At 37.0% G+C, this 24,750-nt stretch overlaps 1 protein-coding gene across 1 annotated transcript in view; it reads right to left on the bottom strand.

The window, feature by feature from the left end:
* Positions 1–8,656: 8,656 nt before the first annotated feature.
* Positions 8,657–24,750, bottom strand: part of LOC136851590 (polyamine-transporting ATPase 13A2-like) — a 227,693-nt gene continuing 211,599 nt past the window's right edge. Inside the window, exon 29 of the mRNA XM_067125881.1 lies at positions 8,657–11,631. Coding sequence (XP_066981982.1) covers positions 11,473–11,631 — 159 coding nt within the window. The 3' untranslated portion in view covers positions 8,657–11,472. The remainder of the gene's footprint in view (positions 11,632–24,750) is intronic.

Raw genomic sequence — 24,750 nt, 5'->3', positions numbered from 1 at the left:
TACAGGAACCATTTATGCTAGACATTGCTTAGATCCAAGAGCAAATGCTTAAGCCTTGACCACAATGGTTGGAGTCCTTAGGCCAACCTGTTTTTGTAAGGTAATTTTTCTGTGAGAATGGGTCAAGTAATAATAATAATAATAATAATAATAATAATAATAATAATAATAATAATAATAAAATAATAATAATAATAATAATAGTATAGTACTATGAGCTGGACCGAGACCTTTCAATATGGCCGCCCAAGGTCACACGCCCTGGCAGAGAGATCGCCACTCCATGTTATTAACGCTCTATGTTCTGCACCTAATCATGTTGTGCATGAAAACAAAGCATGAATACTTCCACACCGGAAGCCAATCTTCTTCGTTTCCGCAAAACTGCCTTGTGGTTGGTGGAGGCAGACCAAGAAGAAAAAATCAAGGGAAACAAAATACCAAAATGACCGTCATTTAGTCCATTGGTAATGTGGAAAATACAGTAAATGCATTAACATTTTATCATTATTTATATTCAGTATTGTTGATTTAGTTTTCTGTAAAAGAAAACTAATGTGCCAGCTTTATCTGTCCGTCCGCACTTAACTCTGTCCGTCCTCAATCTTAAAAACTGCTGAGACTAGAGGGCTGCAAATTGGTATGTTGATCATCCACCCTCCAGTCATCAAACATACCGAATTGCAGGCCTGTGGCCTCAATAGGTTTTATTTTATTTAAGGTTAAACTTAGCCATAATCGTGCTTCTGGCAACAATATAAGGATAGGCAACGACCGGGCCGTGGTTCAAGTTTCTAATATTTTAAGTCTTTATTTCACCGGTATATGGTATTTTAAATTGTTTTTATTTGCATATTTTTAATGCTTTGAATGATTATTCACCGATTATTTCATTCAATATCAAGTGACAACAGGCCTATTTTATTTCACCAGACTGTTTACTTGTACTGTATACTTTAACATTTTTCTTGATATATTTTAATGTAGTTTAACATTTTGGATATTTAGTTTACTTAATAGAAAGTGAATATTTAGTAAATGTGAATTATGCACAAGTGAAAGACACTAGTTTTATATGGTTCAGGTTTCCCGGTGAAACAAACCACTATATGACTTACTAAGCCGTGAAGCCAAGGATTCATCAAAATTAACTTCAGGTCATTTCCTGTGACTTTGGACCATAAAGAGTCAATAACATTATTGACCCTCTATGCTTTGCACTTACTGCATTGTGCCCGTAGATGTTAGCTAGTGTAGTTTTTTATTACGAACATATTAGTTTTACAGCATAAAATCATTTTTTGGACTTGTTCACAATTAAGTAGATATGTCTTTATAGTGATATATTGTACAACTCACACAGTATTTTATTGGAGTAAAGAATTTTTAGTTTCTTTACTAATTTAGTTGTGTTTTGTACTGCTTATGCTGCATAGTAGTGTACTATAATGAATTTTTATTTTGGTAAAAAAAAACTTTTCACTATCCTCAATACAGTAGGAACAAGACAAAAAAGTATCAGCACAGGAAAAAATACACAACTGTATGGAGTAATGCAGTAAATAATGACTTAACATTTAGTAATGCCTTATACACTGTGCTATACCAATTATTGAATTGAATTGAAGTGAATCTCAAATTTAGGCCAAAGGCCAAGCACTGGGACCAATGAAGGTCATTCTGCGCTTAAACAAAAATTGACAATAAAAGTTTAAAGGGTACGAGGAGGAAAACCTCGCAGTTGCACTATAAATCAATTGTTAGGAGAGGGTGGAAAGTAAGATGGAAGAAAGAAAATATGAAAGGAGGTACCGTAAAAGGAATGAAAGGGGTTGCAGCTATGGGCTGAAGGGATGCTGCAAAGAACCTTAAGTAATGCCTACAGTGCCCCGCACAAGGTGCACTGACGGCACTACCCCCACACGGGGTATAGCAATTATTAGTGATAACTGTGTGGTGAAACTGGGTCACTCAACAGGCACCTGGAGCTTATGTCCCATAAATTCCAAGCGAATTATGACTCGTAGGGAGAGTAGACATGGTACTACTTATTTCTGCCCTTCCAGGCCAAAGAGGGTTCTGTTTAACAATGGAAACCAAGCAACTCCACCACTGAATACTAAAAAAAATAACATTGTAGCAGCAAAATAGCCTAGTTGCACAATTTACTACTTCCTAAAATGCACTAGATCTAGAATTATTTACAAAACACAAAAGGTACAACTTAGTCATAAGAATTTAAGAGAGCCAAAGACAATGTGTTGGGCTGCAAAACCTCACATCAATTTGGTTTAAGGCTAACAGGCAACCTAACCAAGCTATCAGCTACAACCTCATCATCACAGCCAAAAATCTAGACAAAATGTTTTAAAAGTCAGCAGAACTTAATAAATGTTGACATTATTAAAGGAATGGTATAAAAATCTAGAGTAGCATGTCATGTTATGTAGGCTTAGAAGTCACCTGCTTTGTATATTAACAAGTGGCAGTCAAACTGATTGCAAGTGAGCAAGGACCTCGGAAAAGAGACTGGCAGTATAGTTGGAAGACCTACTTGGCATCAGAGAGAATCCCACATGGTAGACTAGCCCATGCATCACCAAGTGAAAGGTAGCGCAAAATTATTTAGTATACTAAAGAAAAGGAGGTGGGGCATTCCATGATATGCCACACTGATTATTGGGTATGGGGGTTTGAGAGGAGAGCAAAGGGTCACAAAGAGGTTCATTTAAAAATAAATGGGGAAAGATACAACCATGTAAATATGCTAATGTTAGGAAAAAAAGAAATTATAATGGGCAAACCTCAAAAGTGTTAGTTTGAAAAAGGGAAGAACGAATTAAGAACAAAGGTGGAACAGAGGAGTAAGTGGGATGATGGTTCAAGATCTGTACTAAGCAACTGAAGTATATAAGGGCTTCAGGGTACAACCCAAAATTAGGTTAACCTAAGTTCATTTGTATAAGACTAAAATCTTCGTAATCTAATCTAGCTTGGATTGGATTATAAGATTTAGGCCAAAGGCCAAGCACTGAGACCCATGTCATTAAATGCTGAAAGGAAAATTGACAGTAAGAAGGTCTAAAAGATGTAACAGGAGGAAAACCTTGCAGTTGCACTATGAAACAATTGTTTGAGAGGGTGGAAAGTCAGATGGAAGAAAGATAATATGAACGGAGGTATAGGATAAGGAATGAAAGTGGTTGCAGCTAGGGGCTGAAGGGAAGCTGCAAAGACCCCTAAGTAATGCCTACAGTGAACCAAGTGAAGTGTACTGTTGGCACTACCCCCCTACATGGCCTAATTTAGCTTAATCTAATAAAAACTTAATTTAATAAATGTCCAGATGTAATGTTTCCATTTACTATGACTCATTATGAAGCAGACATAGGATAATCTAAGTACAAAAGCTAACTGTGACTGGAGGAGACTTGTAATACATTAAAATTGATTCTGCAACCACAGACCTAAGGCACTGCTAGAAGGTAGCATTACCAGCACATACTATACAATCAGTTTGTTAAGCAGACCTTGCAACATGGAACTAGTATAGATAATAACCAGCAAAGGTCCAGGAACACTACCTTGAAGAACACCTAAAATGACATCACTAAAGCTACCATACTGGCCATCAATACAGACCCTTTATGTTCATTAATTTAAAAACTTAGTAAAAGATCAGCCAGTTCCAAATAGTCTAGCCTTGAGAATAAATGCTATATGATTCACAGAGTAAAAGTCCATACTAAATTCTAAACCAATCATGCATACCACTGTACCCTCATTAATATCTACCATGCAGAGTGCTCTGCAAGATGGTAGATATTGACCAAGGCCTTTACAAAACTGTAATGCAGATAGCAGGGTATTATCTTCATCAACCCTGCAAAGACAATTAGAGAGCAGCATCTCAAAAACCTTAGATAAAACAGGGTTAATTAATACCAGTCTATATTCTCAGCGACAAGAAGAGAGACTTAGCCCCATGGGTAATGCAGCAGTTTCCCTTTCTCCAAATAGAAAGGGAAACTGCTGCATTACCCAAGGGGCTCAGTCTGTCTTCTTGTTGCTGAGAATATAGACTGATATTAATTACCCCTGTTTTATCTAAGGTTTTTCTAATTGTCTTTGTTGGACTCTTACATTTTCCTTCTCCAAATAGAAGGAAAATGTATGAGTCCAATTAAATTTTGGATGTAGTAATCTTAGCAACAATGAAATAAGTTTATTTAAAAAAGATTAGAACAGAGACCATTAGGGTCTATGCCACAGTAACTGTCAAGCACAAGAGGCAAAGTTTTGACTTCTCTACATACGAAGATCATTGAACACAACCACGACTGAGGTAACACCAAGGAACCATTACATTGTTTGCTCACAAAGACTCGAGCCAAAAGTTCTGCCTTTTGTTTAGGGCAATATACAGTACAGCAGTTCCATCAGCTCCTACATGGGGAGGCATGCTAAAATTAACTCCAGAATGATGACTTATGGCAATCAGCACTGGTGAGCAATATCCCTCCCATTCCCACACTCATATAAGCTCTCTCATAGACCGGAGGTTAACTTATGAGCTCAGTGAAATTACATCACAAAAAGTCCAACTGATTATTCCTCTGTAAACAACAAGCTTCTTGTTTTCCATGGTAGGAACCTTACAATTGAAAATTTGATGATTTTAAACAAAATTAGCCTCTTAATGATAGTGCTAGGGTGATAATTTAAACAATAACATTCCTATTTTTGGTTAAATTGCTCTGATTGATATACATTGGATTACAGTGAATAATAGGGATTTCAAGTATACCTTTCTTCAAAAGCTAACATCAGGAATAACCTGATCCATCTTTGTGTTATAAAAAGTTTTCTAGTTGTGGGGAGGTCTCTAAATTAGTGCCATGTATTTAATGAGGAAAGAGGGACAGAAGGGTTTTTTTAAAGAATAAGAGTTGATGCTAGGTTTTTGAAAGGTACACAAAAAACTAAATGCTAAAGAAATATTCTGTAATATGATATAATTTAACCTTGAAACTGCCATGAATGCTTCAGGCCTAAATAAATGTAAATGGAATACAGTAAAATACCTGTAATTGATTAGAATTTAAACTTGCTTCATTCCCTGGCATTCACTGACAACTTTTCCTTCACTGAATATGGGTTCTGTAGTATAAAAACCAGGACATGACAATTAAGTTGTTTATTTAATCATTATAAAAGATTTATTTTAAGCAGTTGTATAAGGTAAAATATTTCTTTTCTAAAAAAATAATCTAAAATGAAATGCACTATATATTACAGCTGAAAATATGTATTAACATTTTGATATTACCTAACATACAAAAAATTGTTTCATAGACAATGTCACTAAAAGTACCGAAGCACAATTATTTCACTGTATTACTAACTGCTTTACTCAATTCCTGTGGAGAGAAAAGCTCACAACAAACTACTTACAAACATTACCTCAATTTCTTTAATATTTTTAAAAATTACCAATAAATGCTGACAATTTAAAATCAATAAATGCTTAAACAGGAAAAAGATCCTGGTGAACCATAATTATGATTCTTTTTCTAAAAATTTGAGGCACTGTTATCTATCCTAATTGCAGTTTTAGTGTTTCTTCTCTTGGGTATTTTCACAGCTTTAGAAATGATCAGAATATGTGTATGAGCAATCAAATACTGTAAAGTAGAGCTGGAGCTTAGGAAATCCACCAGATTTGGGTTTAATAATTCTGTTCTTTTAACAGCAGAATCTGCCTGAAATTAACTTTACATATTCTATAGCAGTTATCTTCAGTAAACTGAAATCTTTCCCCTTAACAATTATTTTGATTTTAAGTAGCGGTAATTTGTTTGCTATTCTTTTTATACATACAAAAAGCTAGTTATTTATAACTAATTATAATCTGATATAACACAAGCTGACAACAATTACAATGAAATGTACTGCTCGTGGCTACTTCTCCACATCTTTCACCCAATAAAAATATTGCAGTTTCTGGGGGTAATTTTACACTCCTTATGGGTACTGTTTCTGTTCCTTTTGAGATACACAAAAATGATTAAAATATGAACCAAAATCTAATGAACTCTTCACAGAGAATTGGCACCCGCTAAAAAGTCTGAATCCAGTGATGTAAACAAAACTTATATGCAGACTATAAGTCTCTTCACTGCTGACATAGAGACAAGGCACAAAACATTCTGGGGAACTATGTCATCGGTATCCTGCAATAATGTTTAGCTGAACTATATTAATGGAATAGATTCTGGTACCATTCTAATTATAGTAATATACAACTTTTGCTGGTTCTTAATTTTACAATTGTTTGATTAATAAATATATAAAGGTTGTAAAAATTTCTTATGATAAAAAATTTGCTTTTCAAAATATAACAACGCAGGTTTTTCATTTAATCATATTCAATTGTACACCCATGCAATTTCTGTTTGGTAAATGACTCAACAAATATTAAATACCACAACCCTGACTAAACAATCAGATCTTGTAATAAGTAATCTTAGAAAGTTATAAGATCTTTAATTATAGATATACGTACTACAAATTTCTACTGAAGCTAACAAAATTCAAATGCAAGTCTGGAAGAATTGTTTTTATTGTGCTAAACAAAAGAAAAAGATAAAAACACCTTTGTAGAATCTCACAGGCACCATCTCAATCACCCAATGTATGGCAAGGAACTTCCCTATACCTGAGGTGGACATGAGCAGGTCCGATTTAGCAGTACATAAGACAAACCTGGAGTGGATGCCAATAGTTGATGGGAGAGTAAGTAGGATGAAAGGGTCTGCTATGTGCTGTGTACAAGGGTAATACAATCACACATACAAATGATTCTCAACTTTTGTGACTGATCTGCTGCTTCAATGTTGTTTTTGATTACTGTATATCTTGTGCATCCATCATCAATATGCTGTGCATGTCACCAGTACGTACATTTGAAATAATCAACACTTTTTTTTTCTTATGTCACCAGTGAATGACATACAGCCACTTGCATCCCTCCTTAAATTTAGCCAACATTATTATTATGAATATTTTGTGCAAACATCATGATTGTGTTGTAATAACTGTCTTATGTGTATCTACACATTTGCAAATAAAAAAACCTTAATTTTGCACATTTATGTCTAGCATGCACATTAAACAAGTCAATCATGTAATTTTCCTATGCAATACCTAGTGCCTTGATTCCTACTGACACCTGAAAGGTATCACAGAAAGTATAATCACTAGAGTAATATTTGTGCTTTGTGCAACTGCAGGTTCCTGATTTGCAGCTTTAATACCTAAAGTGATATTGCAAATGGTTTATTGGTGGGGTTTTCTGTTAGAAAACCTACTGCAGGATAGGCCTGACAACTGTTATTGAACACCATACCTGACAACTGTTACTGAACACCAAAGTCAACTATAAGTCTATTATTATAAGATTCTACTTTCCTGACCTATATGCAGATCAACATAGATGATGTATTCCACGAACTCATTTAAAATATTACTTTCTGTCTAACTGATATGAAAGACAAGTTTTAACTTTGTCAAAGTGTCAATTCTTGCAACCACACTCAACTTGAGGCACTTATTGCTACTGTCATGAGTTTTTCAAACGTTTCAGTGGTTAACTATGAGTCAACAAGAATAAATGACTGAACTGGTCACAATCAGAAAACATCAACTATGTAGATGAAATTTTAAAAATTCAATGGACTCTACAACAAAATTGTGCTCTATGGAAATATTTTTACTGTGTTGCAAATGAGGCAGTTTGAATAGTTATTACCTAATATACTTGTAGGAATGTTGGCTACAGTGACAGCCAACTCTTAAGTGACTATGCAGGCATTGTGTGACTTATTTTTATTGAAATAAAATATCCTGATAAGTTGCTTGTCTTCAGTACTCCATAGCCAAATATCTCAAATTTAACAGATTGCCCAACAGTTCAAGCAACATCAAAAACAGCTTCTGCATATTATTCAACAATGATAACCTCCAAAAAAAATTTACCAGTTGAATTTCATCCAGACATTATTCATACTGACAAAAGAAAATGTTGAGGAAGAATGAGGGGATAAGGATTCAACAATGCCATATGATAATGACTTGGCTTTTGAAAACAGAAATACTATAAGCACCATGAGAAACTAAAGAAAATTTCATAAGATGAAGAGATTACATAAGAATGTTGCCAAATAATCAATGTGGAGGGGATCAGTCTTTCAGTTCACCACACTCACTAAAATATTACCAGTAAATAAGAAAGCAAGTGAATCTTATGACAAAAAGGAAAGCATCAAAATGTGGATAGGTCCATTGACTAGATAAATTACCTTTGATCATTGTTACTGACAAGAAAAATTAAAAAAATACAATAAATCATTCTTCAGAGCAAGAAAAGTGAAAAAAAATACACAGAAAATATGTGATATTACAAAAAAACAGGCCGTATGAGATGATAAAATTTAATATAAAAGGTGAAAAAAGAAAATAAACCATTCCATACCAAAGGTGTTAACAGAGGACTCTGAAATACATTCCTATCTAATAAAGTCAAATCTGAAAGGGAGGAAAGGAGAAATGCAAAATACATTTGAAATACCTACTGGTTATTGGGAAAGAAGTACAAGGTTGGAGTTGAATCACTGGTAGAAAAATATTTAGATATGAGGTAAATTGAAGAACATCACATTTTGAGAGGAGCACAAGCCAGGGCCAGTATACGGGCTGAGGAAGTGTGCAGAAGCTCAATCATCAAGATAAATTGGTATTGATGAAGTATGACACAGAAGTGTGAGCAACCAGCAAAGACTTGTATCACACTTCTGAAAACCCTGATCATAACAAAAGCTAAATGTCAAACATTTTCTATAAGTCTTGAAGAGATCTACACCTTCAACTTGGAAAATTCAAAAGATAGCAAATGCATAACTTTCTTAATGTTACGCTATTAAAATCGAAACCTAGGGTTTTTAGAAAATGCAAAGCTGTGCCAATGTCTGTCAAGTTAATCCAAATACTTGTGAAGATATGGAGGGAAATGTTTAAGCAGCTACCTTTACACACCTTGAAAAGAGATTGAACAAGTGAACTTTTTAATCAGAAGGATAGGTACAGAAACCGTAGAAGTACAATCTCAGACTGGATGATTTAATATTTAAGGAAAACAGTACTCTTCGGCCTAGAAGCAGGATGCAAGATTAACTACAGACAGAAGGGTAGCAAAATAGAAAGAGCAGAAGCTTTGAAGTCACCAGTTTAGATGATGAAAAACTGAATACTGAACACACAATAATTTAACAGTAACTTGTTACTATGAAAGAGGAGAGCTAGGTAGAGTTTGAGAAATTATTAGTTTCATGCTGGCAAGACCAAAAACACGTAGCTAGAGATAAGACCAGGATATCAGCTTTTATGGAACCTTGACACCCTTGTGGCTTTTTTTTTTTTTTGTACAGTGAGTTATACCTGTGATAAACACAGGAGGAGGAAAGACTTGGCATGATAGACTTATCCACATCATGAATTACATAGCCACAGAGCAACTGAATTCAAACAAAGGTCCCTTATTGTTTCTACATTTACATGAACTTACACAGTAGTAAGGGTAGTGTCAGACAACACATAATACGAGACTAATTCACCTTTTCCCTGACTAAGTACTTGAGTACCACGAAAATTAATGTCAATCAGTCTCTAACATCTTCTATGCAGCTGGGAAGGTCAGCCTTCCCCAAAAAAATTCCTTTAAACCCTACTAGCTGGTCCCAAGCTATCTGTTTAATGGACACCGCATGAGCTTTTTTCCTTATTCCTTGTCTATGCACTGCTAAAACTTAGCAGTGGTAAAGTTTTAATATTTTTATCTTTAGTGGCATACCCATTACATTTCTGTTTTCTTAATTAGCTAATGATTTTATACAGTAAAGTGTACTGTATAGTTATTTTCAATGTCCTGGGTCATATAATTTAAAAAGAACATGGAAATTACATTAGAAAATTTTTTAGTAAAAATCATATAAAACACAAGAACAAAATTGATACAGCATTACCAGTAGCTCATGAAATAACTCATAAAAACATTTCCTTTCAATTGCAGTACATGATTCCATAATTTAGAACATTAAAACCCACTATTTTACATTACATACAGTACTATAATGTATATTAGCCTGCACTGGCTATAAACATTGAAAAATATAATCCTACCTTTGTAACTTATAAACCATCAAGTACAATAATCATTTGCTATGCAAACTGCTATTGCTTCCTGTAACATTAAATGTGACTTGAAACTGGGTACATCCAGTAAATCAATCCCCTAACCCTCCTTAATAGAATAGATCATTGTGCAATTTACAAATATGCTACAACTTTATAAATGTGATAGTACATAACCTTAGAAATACTAGTTTCATTATTAATAATATTAACTGACATCAAGAATTAAGGCACCTCTCTTGCAGAAGTTTTAAGGCCATACCAAAAAATATTATTACTTTACAGCCATAGATATATAGTTTACAAAAATACATGACGCAATCTAAGTATCATTCTTATACCACAATAAAATTCCTAAAATGATGAAGACACTTGGGTGATTATTGTGCAGTTGACAAATATTGACTTGAGGAAATATAGACTTAGCATTCACAATAACTCCAATACACCCCAATTTGATGCTATATAAATAATATAGATTGGCATTTATAAATTAATAAAATATTGATATGCCAAATTACTGGTATTACTTCTATTATCTTCTGTTTTAAGGGTAAAGAACCAAATTCTTGGTTAACAAAAATTATGGTTAGACCATAACCAATCTTATACAATGACTGCTACGTGATTAAATTTTCACAGATTTCACAACCAACTATAAGTTTTTTACATAATGTTAAAAAGCATCTGCCTGGGTTGCCATGTACAATATCTCTCTGTTAAAAGTAAATTACTTATCAAGTATTTCTATGTACATTGGACTAATAATCATTCGACCAGATGATACTCTTTGGAAAAGTAAACATATATGGTATATGATATACCTAAATGGTAAAATCTTTAGAATAAAGAACTTAAAAATAACAGCTACTTGCCCGTCCAAGCACAAATACTTACATAGTTCTATTCTATAAAATTATGAAAAATTAACTGAGAAAAACAATAATATCAGAGTACATTATATATAACTGCTGATTAAAAATAGAAAAGCCTAATTTGCACTTGCCATTCTTTGATACAAAAGCTAGAGAATATACTCTTTTACTTGAAAAAAGGAAAACTATGGATTCCACAACTGGCCCAAAGTACCTTGTACAGTAACAATAAATCTACTGATCTTGTGAAAACCGCATAAATGACTAAGTTACATAACAGAGAGATATACACTAAACCTTTATATTCAAGCAGAGTAGTTACCTGTAAAACCACATAAAAATTTGTAACTCATGTCTCATGAGATCCATATAAGACTGTCCCTATCGGAGGCCAACTACAATCTTCTTCCATCTCTTGAAGCACATGCTTGTATTTGTTTTTGGGAGCCCTCTTACATGTTATCCACTGGAAGAACTTCTTCAGGAATCGGCTGCTTGCCAGAAAGTACTAAAAAAAAAAAAATACTCTTTGAATTACAATTTATGATTACAGTATACTGAAACCATGGACAATTGGTTCATTAACCTACTGAAGTCTTGCAACTGCTTTTGTTCCTGATGTCCTGAGTCAATTACATATATCAAAAGCAGTACAATGAGTTTAAATAATGTGCCCTACAGTGTTTGCCCATTGCCCAAAACCTCCCCTAATTGTTTATATTATGATATAAAAAACAATTGTCATAGAGAAATAATTGTTAAACAACCATAATCGCTAGAAAATATATGCTATTTTCTATAATAACGATGTCACCATAATACTAAAATATTGGTTGCCAGCTTTCAGCCTTGAGTTTATTTATTGCAGGAAATTTTCTAATGCACTTTTGGTGTTAGTGAATAATATGCCTGCTTGGTACTATCAATTTTATCAGACAACTTACCTTAACCTTCATTCTCTTTGTTACCACCATCTGTCCCTAGCTATATCACTTCACAGGATTACAAGATCCTCTTTTTGTGACTGTTCCAATTGCACCTCCTTGAATCTTTAGGGTGGTGCATCCTTATTCTCCCTAATTTTTCATGTTAGAATTGCACACATATAGGCACTGCTTTTGAGAATTTATAATTGTATAACAATTTCCATACATAGACTGCAGGAAAAGCAAGATGATATCAAAGCAGCTCATAACTGTATAACACAACAGGTTTTGACACAGGAAAAATCTAGTTTCTGTAGCCACTGTAAGTCCTCAAAGGAGTTACTTTTATGGTCTCACCAAGGCTCCATAAACAGACCAGCAAATATCAAAGAATTCTTTCGTAGTTGGTCTTGGCCAGAATAATGCCTTTATTTGACACAGTGATCAAGTATAAAAGGGCTCAAGGCAAGAGGACTCTTTCTCTTGCATTCAGTGATTACCCAGTTTTCCCTTCATCCTTTTCACCCAGATGTGAAAAAAATGCACGAGTCAGCCAAAATATCATTACTTGCCAGGTCCGTGAAAGAAAAACTCACCACCAATTCCCATGCCTTTTCATGTGGGACTGACGACTCACAGTGGCTACCAAAAACAGGATTCTTCTTCATCGAAACCTGCTTTTTGATAGCATAGCTGCTGTTCATCCTCAAAGGAGTATATAAAAGAAATTGACAGGTGATGAAATGGCCTAGCTCCTGATAATAGATCCCAATGACCCAGACGAAAACAGGGTCCAAGGTAAGGTTACTCAAGTTATTACCTACCCTCTTTTATTCAGGATCTCCAAAAGGGTTTAAGGACAAAGGATAGATAAAACAAGAAGCTATATATGTGTTAACTGATATGGTTGTAAAGTGACTCACCTAATTATGCAGGGTTGGGGTATAGGATTATGGTAATATCTCAAGAATCACCATGGCATCAAGAGGGACCCTTTGCTTTCTACTAAGGCACCTATGAGGCTGGGACTTACCATAGCACCTACCAACACAGTGTAGTCAAATTTGTTAGATAACATAACAGCAGTGTTCAAGGAGCACTACATCTGGCGACTGCCTTACAAAGTTGGAGGCTTCTTCAAAAGAAATGCCTCCAACAAAAGCCAGGGATGCAACCACCCCTGGATGCCATGTGTACCAGGAAGGGGGTGGAGTTCTGCTTTCTAATTTTGTTACCAAGACAATTCTCAGCTCATGCAGAGAAAGTGGCCTGTTGGTGATAGGGTGTAAGAAAAAAGGGCCATCTAGGACACTTACCGTAATATCTAGCTATATTGGGAGTGCTCAGAATGTGCATAATGTCTTATCTGTAATTCTGCATTCCCACTGAAGAAAGGAGATTTCTTCTTCAAAGAAGAAATGACCAGATGACATGGCCAGAAATGACAAGCCAGGAGACCATCTTTGGAGTGCTGAGTTATACTGTAGTTGATTATGACTACTGAACTCAGATGACAGGGGCCAGGGAACCTTATACAGGGGATCAAGCAATGAGAAGCCTTGCATAAACCAGTCTTTGCAATGCAAAGGACCAAACAAGGGAATTCAAAACTTTTATAGTATTTTGATCAATGCCACACCCATAAAGCACAGGCTTCGATAACAAAGCCTTGTAGGATACAACTGTAGTAACAAGGCACTTGTCCTCAAACATGTAACTCTGAAAATGTAAAAACTGTTTTAACCAAGGTTCAACTGGCTCTCAGTGTGGCAGTAATCCAACCTCACTTTCCATACAGACTGGTAGTGCTGGATAGATAAAAAGTCTGAAGTTTTGCACCAGGTACCTAACAATGTTAGGTGCATAATCTTCACCGCAGACTAGATTTTAAAAATCCATGTATAAGAAATAGCTCAGAAAAGAGGACATGTACACAAATTTTCCTCTTCCTGTCTGGGATAGAACAGAGGACAACGTTAGGATTGATTTTCTTGCCTGTTGTTGAAGCATTAGGATCCAGTGAGTGACTCTTTTGCCAAATTGGGGCCATTAGGTAGGCAGTTCCATTGAAGATAGCAGTTAGTTCTAATCCATTGAAATCTGGAACAAAGGAGGAAAGAGGTAGGTGTCTTCCATATGTTCTTTCAAGTCTTGTAGAAATGCATCTCTTGCAACTGTCTAACTGTCCAGGTCTGAAGACACATAACACTGAAAGCTGATAGTTTATGCGTGTGGCAAACAGGTCCACTTCTGGATGTGGAAGCAATTTGACGGGAGGATTTGTCTAACATCCTTTCAGTCGAGGCTGCCATCCATCTCAACAGGGAGTCTGTTATGACACTGAGCAACCCCATGAGGTGAACTACTGACAAAGTGTCACCTCCTTTCTTGAACCATCACCAGGAGCACTTGTATCTATTCAAGCACGAAATGGGCTTTATTACAAGTATGGTTGTGGCAACTAAGCAAGGGACCAACTCAGGGGGTAACATTCTATTAGCAATAATATACAATCGACCCCTGGTATTCGTGGGGGTTATGGGCCACAACCACCAGCGATAAGTTGGTACCCTCTTCTAGAAATGCTTATAACTGCCTACTGTAACAGTTCAAAAACCAAATATATTAAACTTAAATGCTTGTAATTGCCTGTTTTAATAGTTTAAACACCAAATATACATTAAACTATCATCCTAAAACACTTTAATATTTCAAAGTCATCTTGATATATTACCATAAAAATAAATGAAACACAGCTGCATTGTGAAAACTAATCAAGTTCCCCCTATATTCAGAGCTGTATTTTCTCTCATACAGTATTCAAGCTGTTCTGTTTTCTTTTTACAGTATGTAGAAACATCAGGAATTCACAAGTAGATTTAGAAAGTACAGTACCTAAAACATTAGAATTCACAAAGTAGATTTAAGACAGAACATCAAATTCACAGAGTAGATTCATTACAGTACCTAAGGAAACATTTTAAGGAATTCTGAAGTAGATTTAAGTACAGTACCTAAGTGTTTAAATATGCATTTTCTAATGCAAATTATCAATGGAATCAACAGTGATAAAATATTCTCTCGTGTACTGTTGTGTATTAATCATACTTAGAATTAATTAAACTAAACAAGATCAATATTGTGCAACATGTCAGATGATGTCACAGGCCCTTCGTCCCAAAAAATGACATCGGTTTTTCAAATAAATGCTTTTTCTTTTTGGGAAAAAAGGCAGGAGGAATCAAGACGGATGTCAAGTGAGAACGTGAATGCACTGTGACACGCCTCTGGAGAAATCCAGAATCTATCTTCGGAAACATTCCGCACAGAATTGTTCCACCTCCTGGAGAAACACCTGCTGGATTAAAAAAAAAAAACATATTCTTGAAGACATCTTCACATCTCCAGGATCCTTTGAAGCAGTCTTCAGCTCCTGAAGCATCCCTGGAGGAATGCCCATTGGATTATAACGTCTTCTTAAATTCTTAGAGACTCCAGGATCCTGTGAAGCCATCTTCAGCTCCTGAACAGATTCCTGTTGGATCTGCTTCCCTTCAAGAATGTGGGCTTACCCCAAAGAAATTCAAAGCCTTTCCTCTCCAGGAAGGACCAGGGGCCTTCAGAGTTCCCAGAAGCCTTTTGAATTCACCTCCAAGAATATGGGCTTCCCCTGTCCTTGCACAATACTAAAGAACAGAGTTTTATGAAGAAGAAATCGAAGACAAAAGGCTTTGAAGAGCCTGGAGATTGTCTTGAAGCCTTCTGAAACCTCAGAAGCGTCCGGAATTCCCAGAAGCCTTTGGAATATCCTAAAGCCTTCGGAATTCCCAGAAGCCTTTGGAATATCCTAAAGCCTTTGGAGTTCCCAGAAGCCTCCGGAATTCCCAGAAGCCTCTGTACATACAAACAAAGGCAGAAAGGCAGCCAAGGAAATTAATACAATAGATATACAGGCAATTCCTGGGTTATGGCGGGGGTTCTGTTCCTGTGGCGTGCTGTAAGTAGGAAAACGGCATACAGTAAACCCCCTGTATTGATGTTCTCACGATTTCCGGACTTACCGATTCATGGGATTTTCTGTGGAATGTATCTATAAATTATTTGCGATAAATTCGGTAATTTGCAGACTTTTTCGTTGGGATATATTCATTAATCAGTGTATTTTGATTTTATTTTCATGACTAAATACAATTTTTTATGTTAAAAAAATTATTCACTAATTTTCAAATAATAATAATAATAATAATAATAATAATAATAATAATATTACTCTAAGATTAAATAATACGTAACTCAAAGAGAGAGAAACTGGTTTTCTCCCATCCATTCAGGTTGGATCCGACCTCATTAAAGTAAAGATAGATGCTCAGAATTGATACTACTGAAATATTAAAATTATGTTAAAGTACACTGAAATTATATTAAAATGATATTTACCAGTAAGTGTTTCAGGATGACAGTACCTGTATAAGCATTTTTAGAGGGTACATGTTATGATAAAATAATGATTTACGGTACATTCAAATTTTCAAATGTTAATATTAAGTTTAATAAGATTAAATAATAACATTAAATATAAATAAAAATAATTCTCTCTATCTCTCTCTTATTTAGATGAGAGAATTTTTCCGATGTAATATGTACGTATGTTTCTTTTGTATGATAAATAAATGATTTACCTACTAAGTACTAATTTTCAAATATTAAGATTAATAAGATTAAATATAATAATATATTTTCCATGCATTTGCGTAGTAAATTTTTTAACATTTTAAACAAAGAAATAGTGATTCCCAGTCTTTTTATTCTCGACTTGAGAAAGGAGGGGAGGGGAGGGTAAATGTCAATTTACTTGACAGTTTGACATATTGGCCAGAGGGGAAGGAGTGTTGCCCTCAGAAGCTCATGGACTTCAATATTCTGATATGTAAGGGGTTATTCTCTCTCTCTCTCTCTCTCTCTCTCAGGAAAAAATACTGTTGGTGTGTGTGTGTTCATAGTGTTTAAAAATGTATAGTAAAGGTATTACATCTTTTTTGTTGTCAGACAGATTAAAGAGATAAACTCTCTCTCTCTCTCTCTCTCTTTATTTTGCCTTGGCCATTCTTGTTGAATATAAGCTGAAGTGGTAACTCTCTTTCTCTCTGCTTTGGCTGGAAGGCTTGGAAATATGTATGTATATATTTTTAAGGTAGTAATGTTTAAGATGACTTTGAAATGATATTAATAATATAATTTCAAAGATTAATACCATAATAGGATAATAATTTAAGGTCTATTTGATGTGAGATGATGCTTTAAGTATACATTTGGTATTTGAACTTTCAAGATAAGCAGTTATAAGTGTTTTTAGAGGGGGTAGCAGTATTTGTGAATTTTAACTATTTGTTGGGGGCTGGAACGCATCTCTGCAATATGGGGGTTTACTATAGCTCAGAACATCATAATAAAATTCATAAAAAAATGAGAGAGAGAGAGAGAGAGAGAGAGAGAGAGAGAGAGAGAGAGAGAGAGAGAGAGAGAGAGAGAGAGACTTATGCGCAGGGAAAGAAACAAGGTTTTATGCTTTGCCCTGGTAATAAACTGGTTTTCACCCCTCCTTTTCGGAGAGACTCCTGGTGGCGACACCTCCCTAAACCTGTTTTCTCACCTTGTTATAGCGCCTACAGCTACGCCGCTCAGAATACTAGTTACAGCGCTTACGGTGCCGTAATCCTAGTGATGGCACGTAATCTGTTATATGTAACAGCCATAACCCTGAACCAATCTTTTGATAAATAGTATATTTGAAAAAGCACCATAAGTTTGGAATGCCATATATTGGAGACGCCATAACCCGGGGACTGCCTGTACGTATGGTGAACCCTCCCAGTGGCTACAGTTCCCTCAACTGGTTTTCTCACCTCGTTATAGCACCTACAGCTACGCCACTCAGAGTGCTAGTTACGGCAGTTACGGCGCCATAATCCTAGTTATGGCACTGTAATCCAGAACATCAGCCATAAGCTGGAACAGATCTTTTGACGAATATATTATAAAAAGCCACGTAAGTTCGGAAAGCTGTAAATCGGAGCCGCCATAACCTGGGGACTGCTTGTATAGCAGCTACAGCTCTCTCAACCAGTTTTCTTACCTTGTTATGGTGCCTACAGCTACACCGCTCAGAATCCTAGTTACGGCGCTTATGGTGCCGTAATCCAGAACATCAGCCATAACCCAGAACTGAGTTTTTGATAAATAAATGTATTTGAAAAACCACTGTAAGTTCAGAGCGCCGTAAATCTGAGCCGCTGTAACCCAGGGACTGCCCCAGAGAACAGTTTTGTTCCCTAAAATTTTAATGGGCAGGCTTATCTGTTTAAATTGCAAGCCAGCAAACCTCTTACAAGGCAAGAAGTTAGGAGTAGATCGCTAGGCTAAGCTGTATTTGCCATGCTATTTTTTCTTGTTTAACATAGTGAGAATTAGCTTTATTATACAATGCCATTTTTAACATTCATAGATAATTTTAAGTTACTGAAAGGGTAAATCGGCTTAGCCTAACTTCTTGTTTATGAAACACAAACGCTCATAGTTCCCAATTGTGCTTCACTTACAAGCCTTGGTATTTACCAAAGACTAGTATTTCCTTTGTAGTATTTTATAATCAAACTAAATGTTTTGTGTTATCGATATTTCCTGTTATCCTTAATATTGGGGTTCTTTCCAGTGCTAAAGGAATACATTCATGCGGATCTACTTCCAATGGGTATTTCTGTACTCTGCCAGTAGTGATGTCACCAGTGTTGAGAGTTTGTCATTATGTTTGTATTTTTCCTAAGGAAATAAAAAAGAACTTTTTTGTAATGGTGAGCTCTGCCAAACATGTTAAAATCTTCAAGATACTGATTTTATATGTAATTTGCTATGATAATTCCAAAATATTTTTATTTTATTTGTGTGCCAACTAACATAGCCTATAGGCTACATAACCTTTACCTGGTGCTTGGGAATAGACCGGGTAATCATAGGTTATGAAATGTGTGAAATACATAAAATGGATATCCATTTAGGTTTGTCTTAATTGAGTTGAGAAGCATTTGTGAGTAAATCCTTTAAGGCAACATTACTCTAGTAATTGTGAATTAATATTTTAATACATTACTACTTTTTTACTTATATGACCCATTGATCATGTTTCCTTGCATCATACTATGGACATGTACTTGTGGCCAAGTAGGGCTGGTTTAATTTGAAGTGTTTGCAGCCTATATACAATGATATAGGTAGCTAACACTAGGTAGCTTTTATTAAACACTTGCTCCTTTTATCAAAACTGGGCTTCTATTACGTAGAACCTACACATTACCTGTGCCACAGCGAATTGCTCAGTCTGCTTTTTGCCTGTGGAAATGGCTCATGAGCTAGCACCTGAAGGAATAAAGGGGAATTTGGTTGCTGGCTGGACTTGTGTGAAATATGCCACATGCTTTTGGTAGCAAGTGTAATTGATGAAAGAGCTCAATTTTCAGCTGCCTCCATGAGTTATGGATTTCAATATGAATACAAAAGAAGGAGACTACTGTACATGTCCCGGCAAAACTATCGCAGCGTTTCCATTTCCTCTCTGAGCAGAATCCACATTGGCCAATACGTACTTCGAAAGCGGTGGATTCTAGGAACTCCCATTTCAACTCATCTGGTGGAGACAAAGAGTTTCTCCTTGGGAGAGAGATCACTGATACCTGACATGAAGGTGATACAGCCACTGAAATTTCCCTTCTCAATTCGGAAGATCTAGGGAACAGTCTTCTGCTTTACATGGGACAGATACTTCAAATGAGAATCTTGCCTTTTCCATGCAGCAGTCATGTATTGAAGGACCCTGATAGGGTCCACCCAACCCCATCTGAAGTGTCTGTATCTGAAGTGTCTGTATCTGAAGTGTCTGTAGGGGGTAGTGATCTGGATATCCTGGACTTCTAGACTGCCAGGCAGTGATGATACAACTGCCTTGGCTCATCAGTTCATGCAGGCTTTCCTAATAGGAAATTCAGCTTGCTGTACTTTCTATACTGCCAGGCAGTGGTGATACAACTGCCTTGGCTCATCAGTTCATGCAGGCTTCCCTGATAGGAAATTCCACTTGCTGTACTTTCTATACTGTCAGGCCGTGGTGATACGACTGCCTTGGATCAATCCTTTCATGCGGGCTTCCATAATAGGAAATTCAGCTTGCTGTACTTTCTATATCTACACTGCCAGGCAGTGGTGATATGACTACCTTGGCTCATCGGTTCATGCAGGCTTCCCTGATGGGAAAATTCCAGTTGAAGTACTTTCAGAATTCCAGAAGGAGATCATGAACTGTATCAAGGATGACCCCAAGAGAATGTAACTACTTTAAGGATTCACTTGCTACTGAGCATCAGCATAGAGATGCTCTCCATGATTTCCAAAAGGAATTCAGATTTCCTGGATATGGAATCGGGTGTGATGTGCAAAAATTTCTCATCCCTTAAACTAGAGGATTGAGAGGCTGCACAGTCTGCCCGTCCAGAGATAGGATTCTCCCCAAAAATCTTAGGTCATGGGAACAAGGTAATAAAAACCTAAGCCCAAAAAGAAGTTGAATCAGTTGTCTTGATCCTCTGTTGAAATCAGAATGGATGATAAGAAACAGCCTACTCACTCCCAGGGCAGGTCAGACAATAAAACCTCAAATCTGAATGTAGTACGGGCATGCCCTTAAAATGATAATGATAACCCTTGAAGAGACACTTCGATGTGCATCCTTTCACCAGATGGAAGATATCTCATTAATGACAGGAAAACTGTCTGAAGCTGAGCATACAGAATTTTGGGAAAGAGTGGCCTTTTCCAATAATGAATGCAATAGGAATTCAGAAACCATTGAAGGAGACAGTTATCCCGCTTAAAAATGTTGTAATGAAAGCTAAATACAAAGAACCATATTAATGAAAGCCACAGAAGCAACTTTTCTCCAGGTAAATGGAAAATATATAACAACAATAATTTTACAGAACTAACAACCTCTGGGAGGCATAAGCTTTCTGTCTCTTCACTTCTGAAACAATCAATCATGTGAAGACGGAATTTCAGAATTTCATGATGATTGGGCAACAAGAGTTTATGGCAGAAATAAAACCATTTGTCTCCACCATCCCAGTATATGATAGTGCTACAAGGAATGAGCAATATTTTTCCTCCCTTATCAGAGGAAAAAGCTCCTATTGGACATGGCTACCCAGCAATTTGGGATCCCTGTGAGAAAAAACTCAGGACAGCCATGGTGGAATTTTATGCTGGGCTCCACCTAATTAAAGAGCTTCCAGTGCCTTCCAGAACAGTTCACTGCAGTAGCCAAAACAATTATGTGGACCATATTGGGAGCACTCTACGACTTTCTGGAGTGTAGCATTAAGGCTTGAAAGGAAGCGTTGGTGGGCTCCAACATTTCGCTCCAGTATGTGCCTCCCTATTACTTTCTTCCCATACCAGCTGGGACCCTTTTGGAAGAGTCTGTTGTCGCACAACTCAGTGAATGAGCCTGACAACAGAATTGCACAATATATGCTGTTCTTGAAAAAATGGGAAAGCTTGGTGTGAATCAGAGCCATACAAGCTTACAGTACCTACTAAAGGACCCCTCCGAAAAAAGAAGAAAGGACAACAATAGCATCAGCACCCCTTTCAAAGCAACAAGACTCACTGGGAAAGAAAATCAACCCTGAACTGAGTACTACAAGAGAAGAGGTGGAGCCCCATAGGATTTGTAATGGTTAGGTTGTCTTCACAGCATAACATGCAGCAAAGTCCTCATTGGGGGGGGACATACAGATAATTCACAATGGGCTAGGGGAGAGATGGTCTCACCCTCATCCCTCCTCTAAAGTAGTTTTTTTCCAAACCAGACCCCCTTTTAAAAGGGGACCAAAGAAAAAAAATGGCTTTATTTGCCACCAGTCTTCAGTCTCCCCAAGAAGCATTCCTCCAAACAAAGGGTGATCCTTGACCCATCAAATCTGAACAAACATACTGTTTGCATAAATTCTTACTGTATATACAGGCAGTCCGTGATTTACGGCAGGGGTTCCGCTGTAAGCCGAAAATCGTTGTAACCAGAATCACCATGATTCAAATGGAAGAAATAGCACTTACAGAGCCTTTAATGCTGCCATGAGCACTGTAAAGTGGCTAACGGCGCCGTAAAGTGGGTAACAGTGCCGTAAAACTACTTATGGCGCCAAAAAATCGGGGTTAATAGCACCGTGAGGCAAACGCTGTAAGTCGGAAATGATGTAACCCAAACCTACGAGTATATACAGTAACCCTTGTATATGGTAAACCCCCAGTATTCGTGTTCTCACGATTCGCAGGATTTTCTGTGGAACATATCTATGAATTATTCACTAAAAATTCGGCAATTTGCGAACTTTTTCGTCAAGAAACATTCACTAATTAATGTATTTTGATGTTATTTTCATGACTAAATACATTTTTTGATAAAAAATTATTTGCAGTAAACCCTCCGTATTCACGTTCTCACGATTCGTGGACTCACCTATTCTTGGATTTCTCTGTGGAACATATATACATATTATTCGTGGAGAATTCACCCATTCACAGTATTTTCCACTGAGAAATATTCACTAATTATTGTATGTATTTTCATGACTAACTGCACTTTCTGTTATAACTATTAAAATACTCAGGTACCCAGGTAGTGCTCGAGTTACGATAATTCAATTTGTGATGGGTAAGCAATTAATACCAATACGACAATATTTAAAAATATTTTTAAATTTCACACGGGAGCAGGCAGCAGCACACAATCAGGCAGCAAGAGAGACCAAATTGCAATAGACCAACTTCTTTTCCTCCATCTCTTTATCCCATCTTCTAGTTAAAAAAGTAAAAGAGAATGATAAAAGTATTGTTAGTAACATTATACTCTCGCGTAAATGCATACAGCCATAAATAACTGAGCGAGAAACTGTTGTTGTGCCTATAACCGAATCGATAGCAACAGCCCTTTTGCTTGTATTTCAACCATCGTATGGTAGTAAACAATTACCGTAGTTATGTTACAAATGACATTAAGTAGAATAGGACTGATATACTTTTACATTATACCCTTATTCGGTATGGATAAAAGATCGGCAAGGAAATACACTATTAAATTTAAGCCGCAAGTTGTAGCTGAAGCTGAGAAAACAATGTTCAAACTACCAACGACTATAAATTATTGTGCATCGGCAACATGGATGAAACTCGACCATAATTAAAACTGGTGAGAAAGAACTGTAATTAAAACTACTGGGTATGAAGGAACATATTACTGCTGTTTTTACACTGATAAACGATAAAATACGTAAAGATCGTATTACGATGAAATCAAGTGAAAATAGCAAACTGAATCTTGATTTTTATTTTTTACACAAAACAAACATGGCCCCAAATGGCCAACGTTGTGAGAGAGGTGCGAAATAACAAGCAGGGAGACAAGTACTGCTGATTTATTGATGAAAATTAGCTGCTTATAAAGCTGGATGCGGACATCTGCGCAGTTCGCAGAGACCGCTGGTACAAAGATTTACAGGTGACCTGAGGTCAAACTAGTTCTTTAAAAACAGGACAGTTTCATACAGAGAACATAGTGATAATGTCTGACATATGAAATAAATAGCTTGTTACTTGTACATAATACATGATTGCTTAGAAAGGCAACATATGCACAGTTTACAATTGTGATGATAAATATATATTCCGCTCAACCTTAGGTCGTGGAAAGGCACCGCAGAAAACGGGATGTTCTCCACAGAGAACGCATTGAGCAGGGACTTTACAATACTCCCCCCCAACATGGAGGTAACGTCTAATTAAACCAGGTATCTCTTGGGGCGACGAAGGGGGCCTCTATTTCTTGATGTCAACTGGAGAGGGTGGTCGACTTCCCCGATGTCCTCTGCAGTGGTTTGTTGGGGTGCATTTCCATCAGGTTTCTGGGTTTTCCGGGGATGCCCTGACCTTCTTCCTGAGACCGGGGTGTTTGAGGGGCTGCCGTATCCTGCAGGAGATCTTGGGGTCCACCTCTGTTGCCCCCCCTCCAGGAATGTGGGTTTGAGACATCTATTGACACCCAGTCTTCCCGCCCATGGATGGATATTCGGAATGCCTTCTTGTTCCTTTCTAGGACAAGGAAAGGTCCCTTGTAGGGCCTAGTCAAGGGTGGGCGTACAGCGTCGTCCCTGACAAAGATGTGGGTGGAGGAGGACAGCCCGGGGGGCATGAAGGGGGACATCCTGTCAGTGAATGTCTTTTGGCAAGGGACGAACTTTCCAACTCTGTCTCAGAGCCTCTGCATTCCTATGTCGTCCCTGTTCTCTGCGACGAGTTCCCCTGGGACTACCAGAGTCTCCCCGTAGACTTTTTCTGCTGAGGAGGGGTCGCCGTTGGCTCTGGGGGCGGTCCTCAACCCAAGGAGGACCCAGGGTAGCTGGTACTTCCAGTTTTCAGAGGAGCAATGGGCCATGAGGGACACTTTCAGAGACCTGTGGAACCTTTCCACCATTTTGTTGGCTGCAGGGTTGCAGGTGGTGGTGCTGTGGTGAGTGGTCCCCATTAAACGTGCTAGGGCGGTCCACAGCTTGGACAGGAAAGCGGGTCCCCTTTCTCTCGTTATGTCGTCCGGGACACCG

This window comes from Macrobrachium rosenbergii, chromosome 3 (assembly GCF_040412425.1).
Source record: "Macrobrachium rosenbergii isolate ZJJX-2024 chromosome 3, ASM4041242v1, whole genome shotgun sequence".
NCBI classification, from domain to species: domain Eukaryota; kingdom Metazoa; phylum Arthropoda; class Malacostraca; order Decapoda; family Palaemonidae; genus Macrobrachium; species Macrobrachium rosenbergii.
Note: the sequence above shows the minus strand (reverse complement) of the source record. Positions and strands in the feature narration are given on the sequence as shown.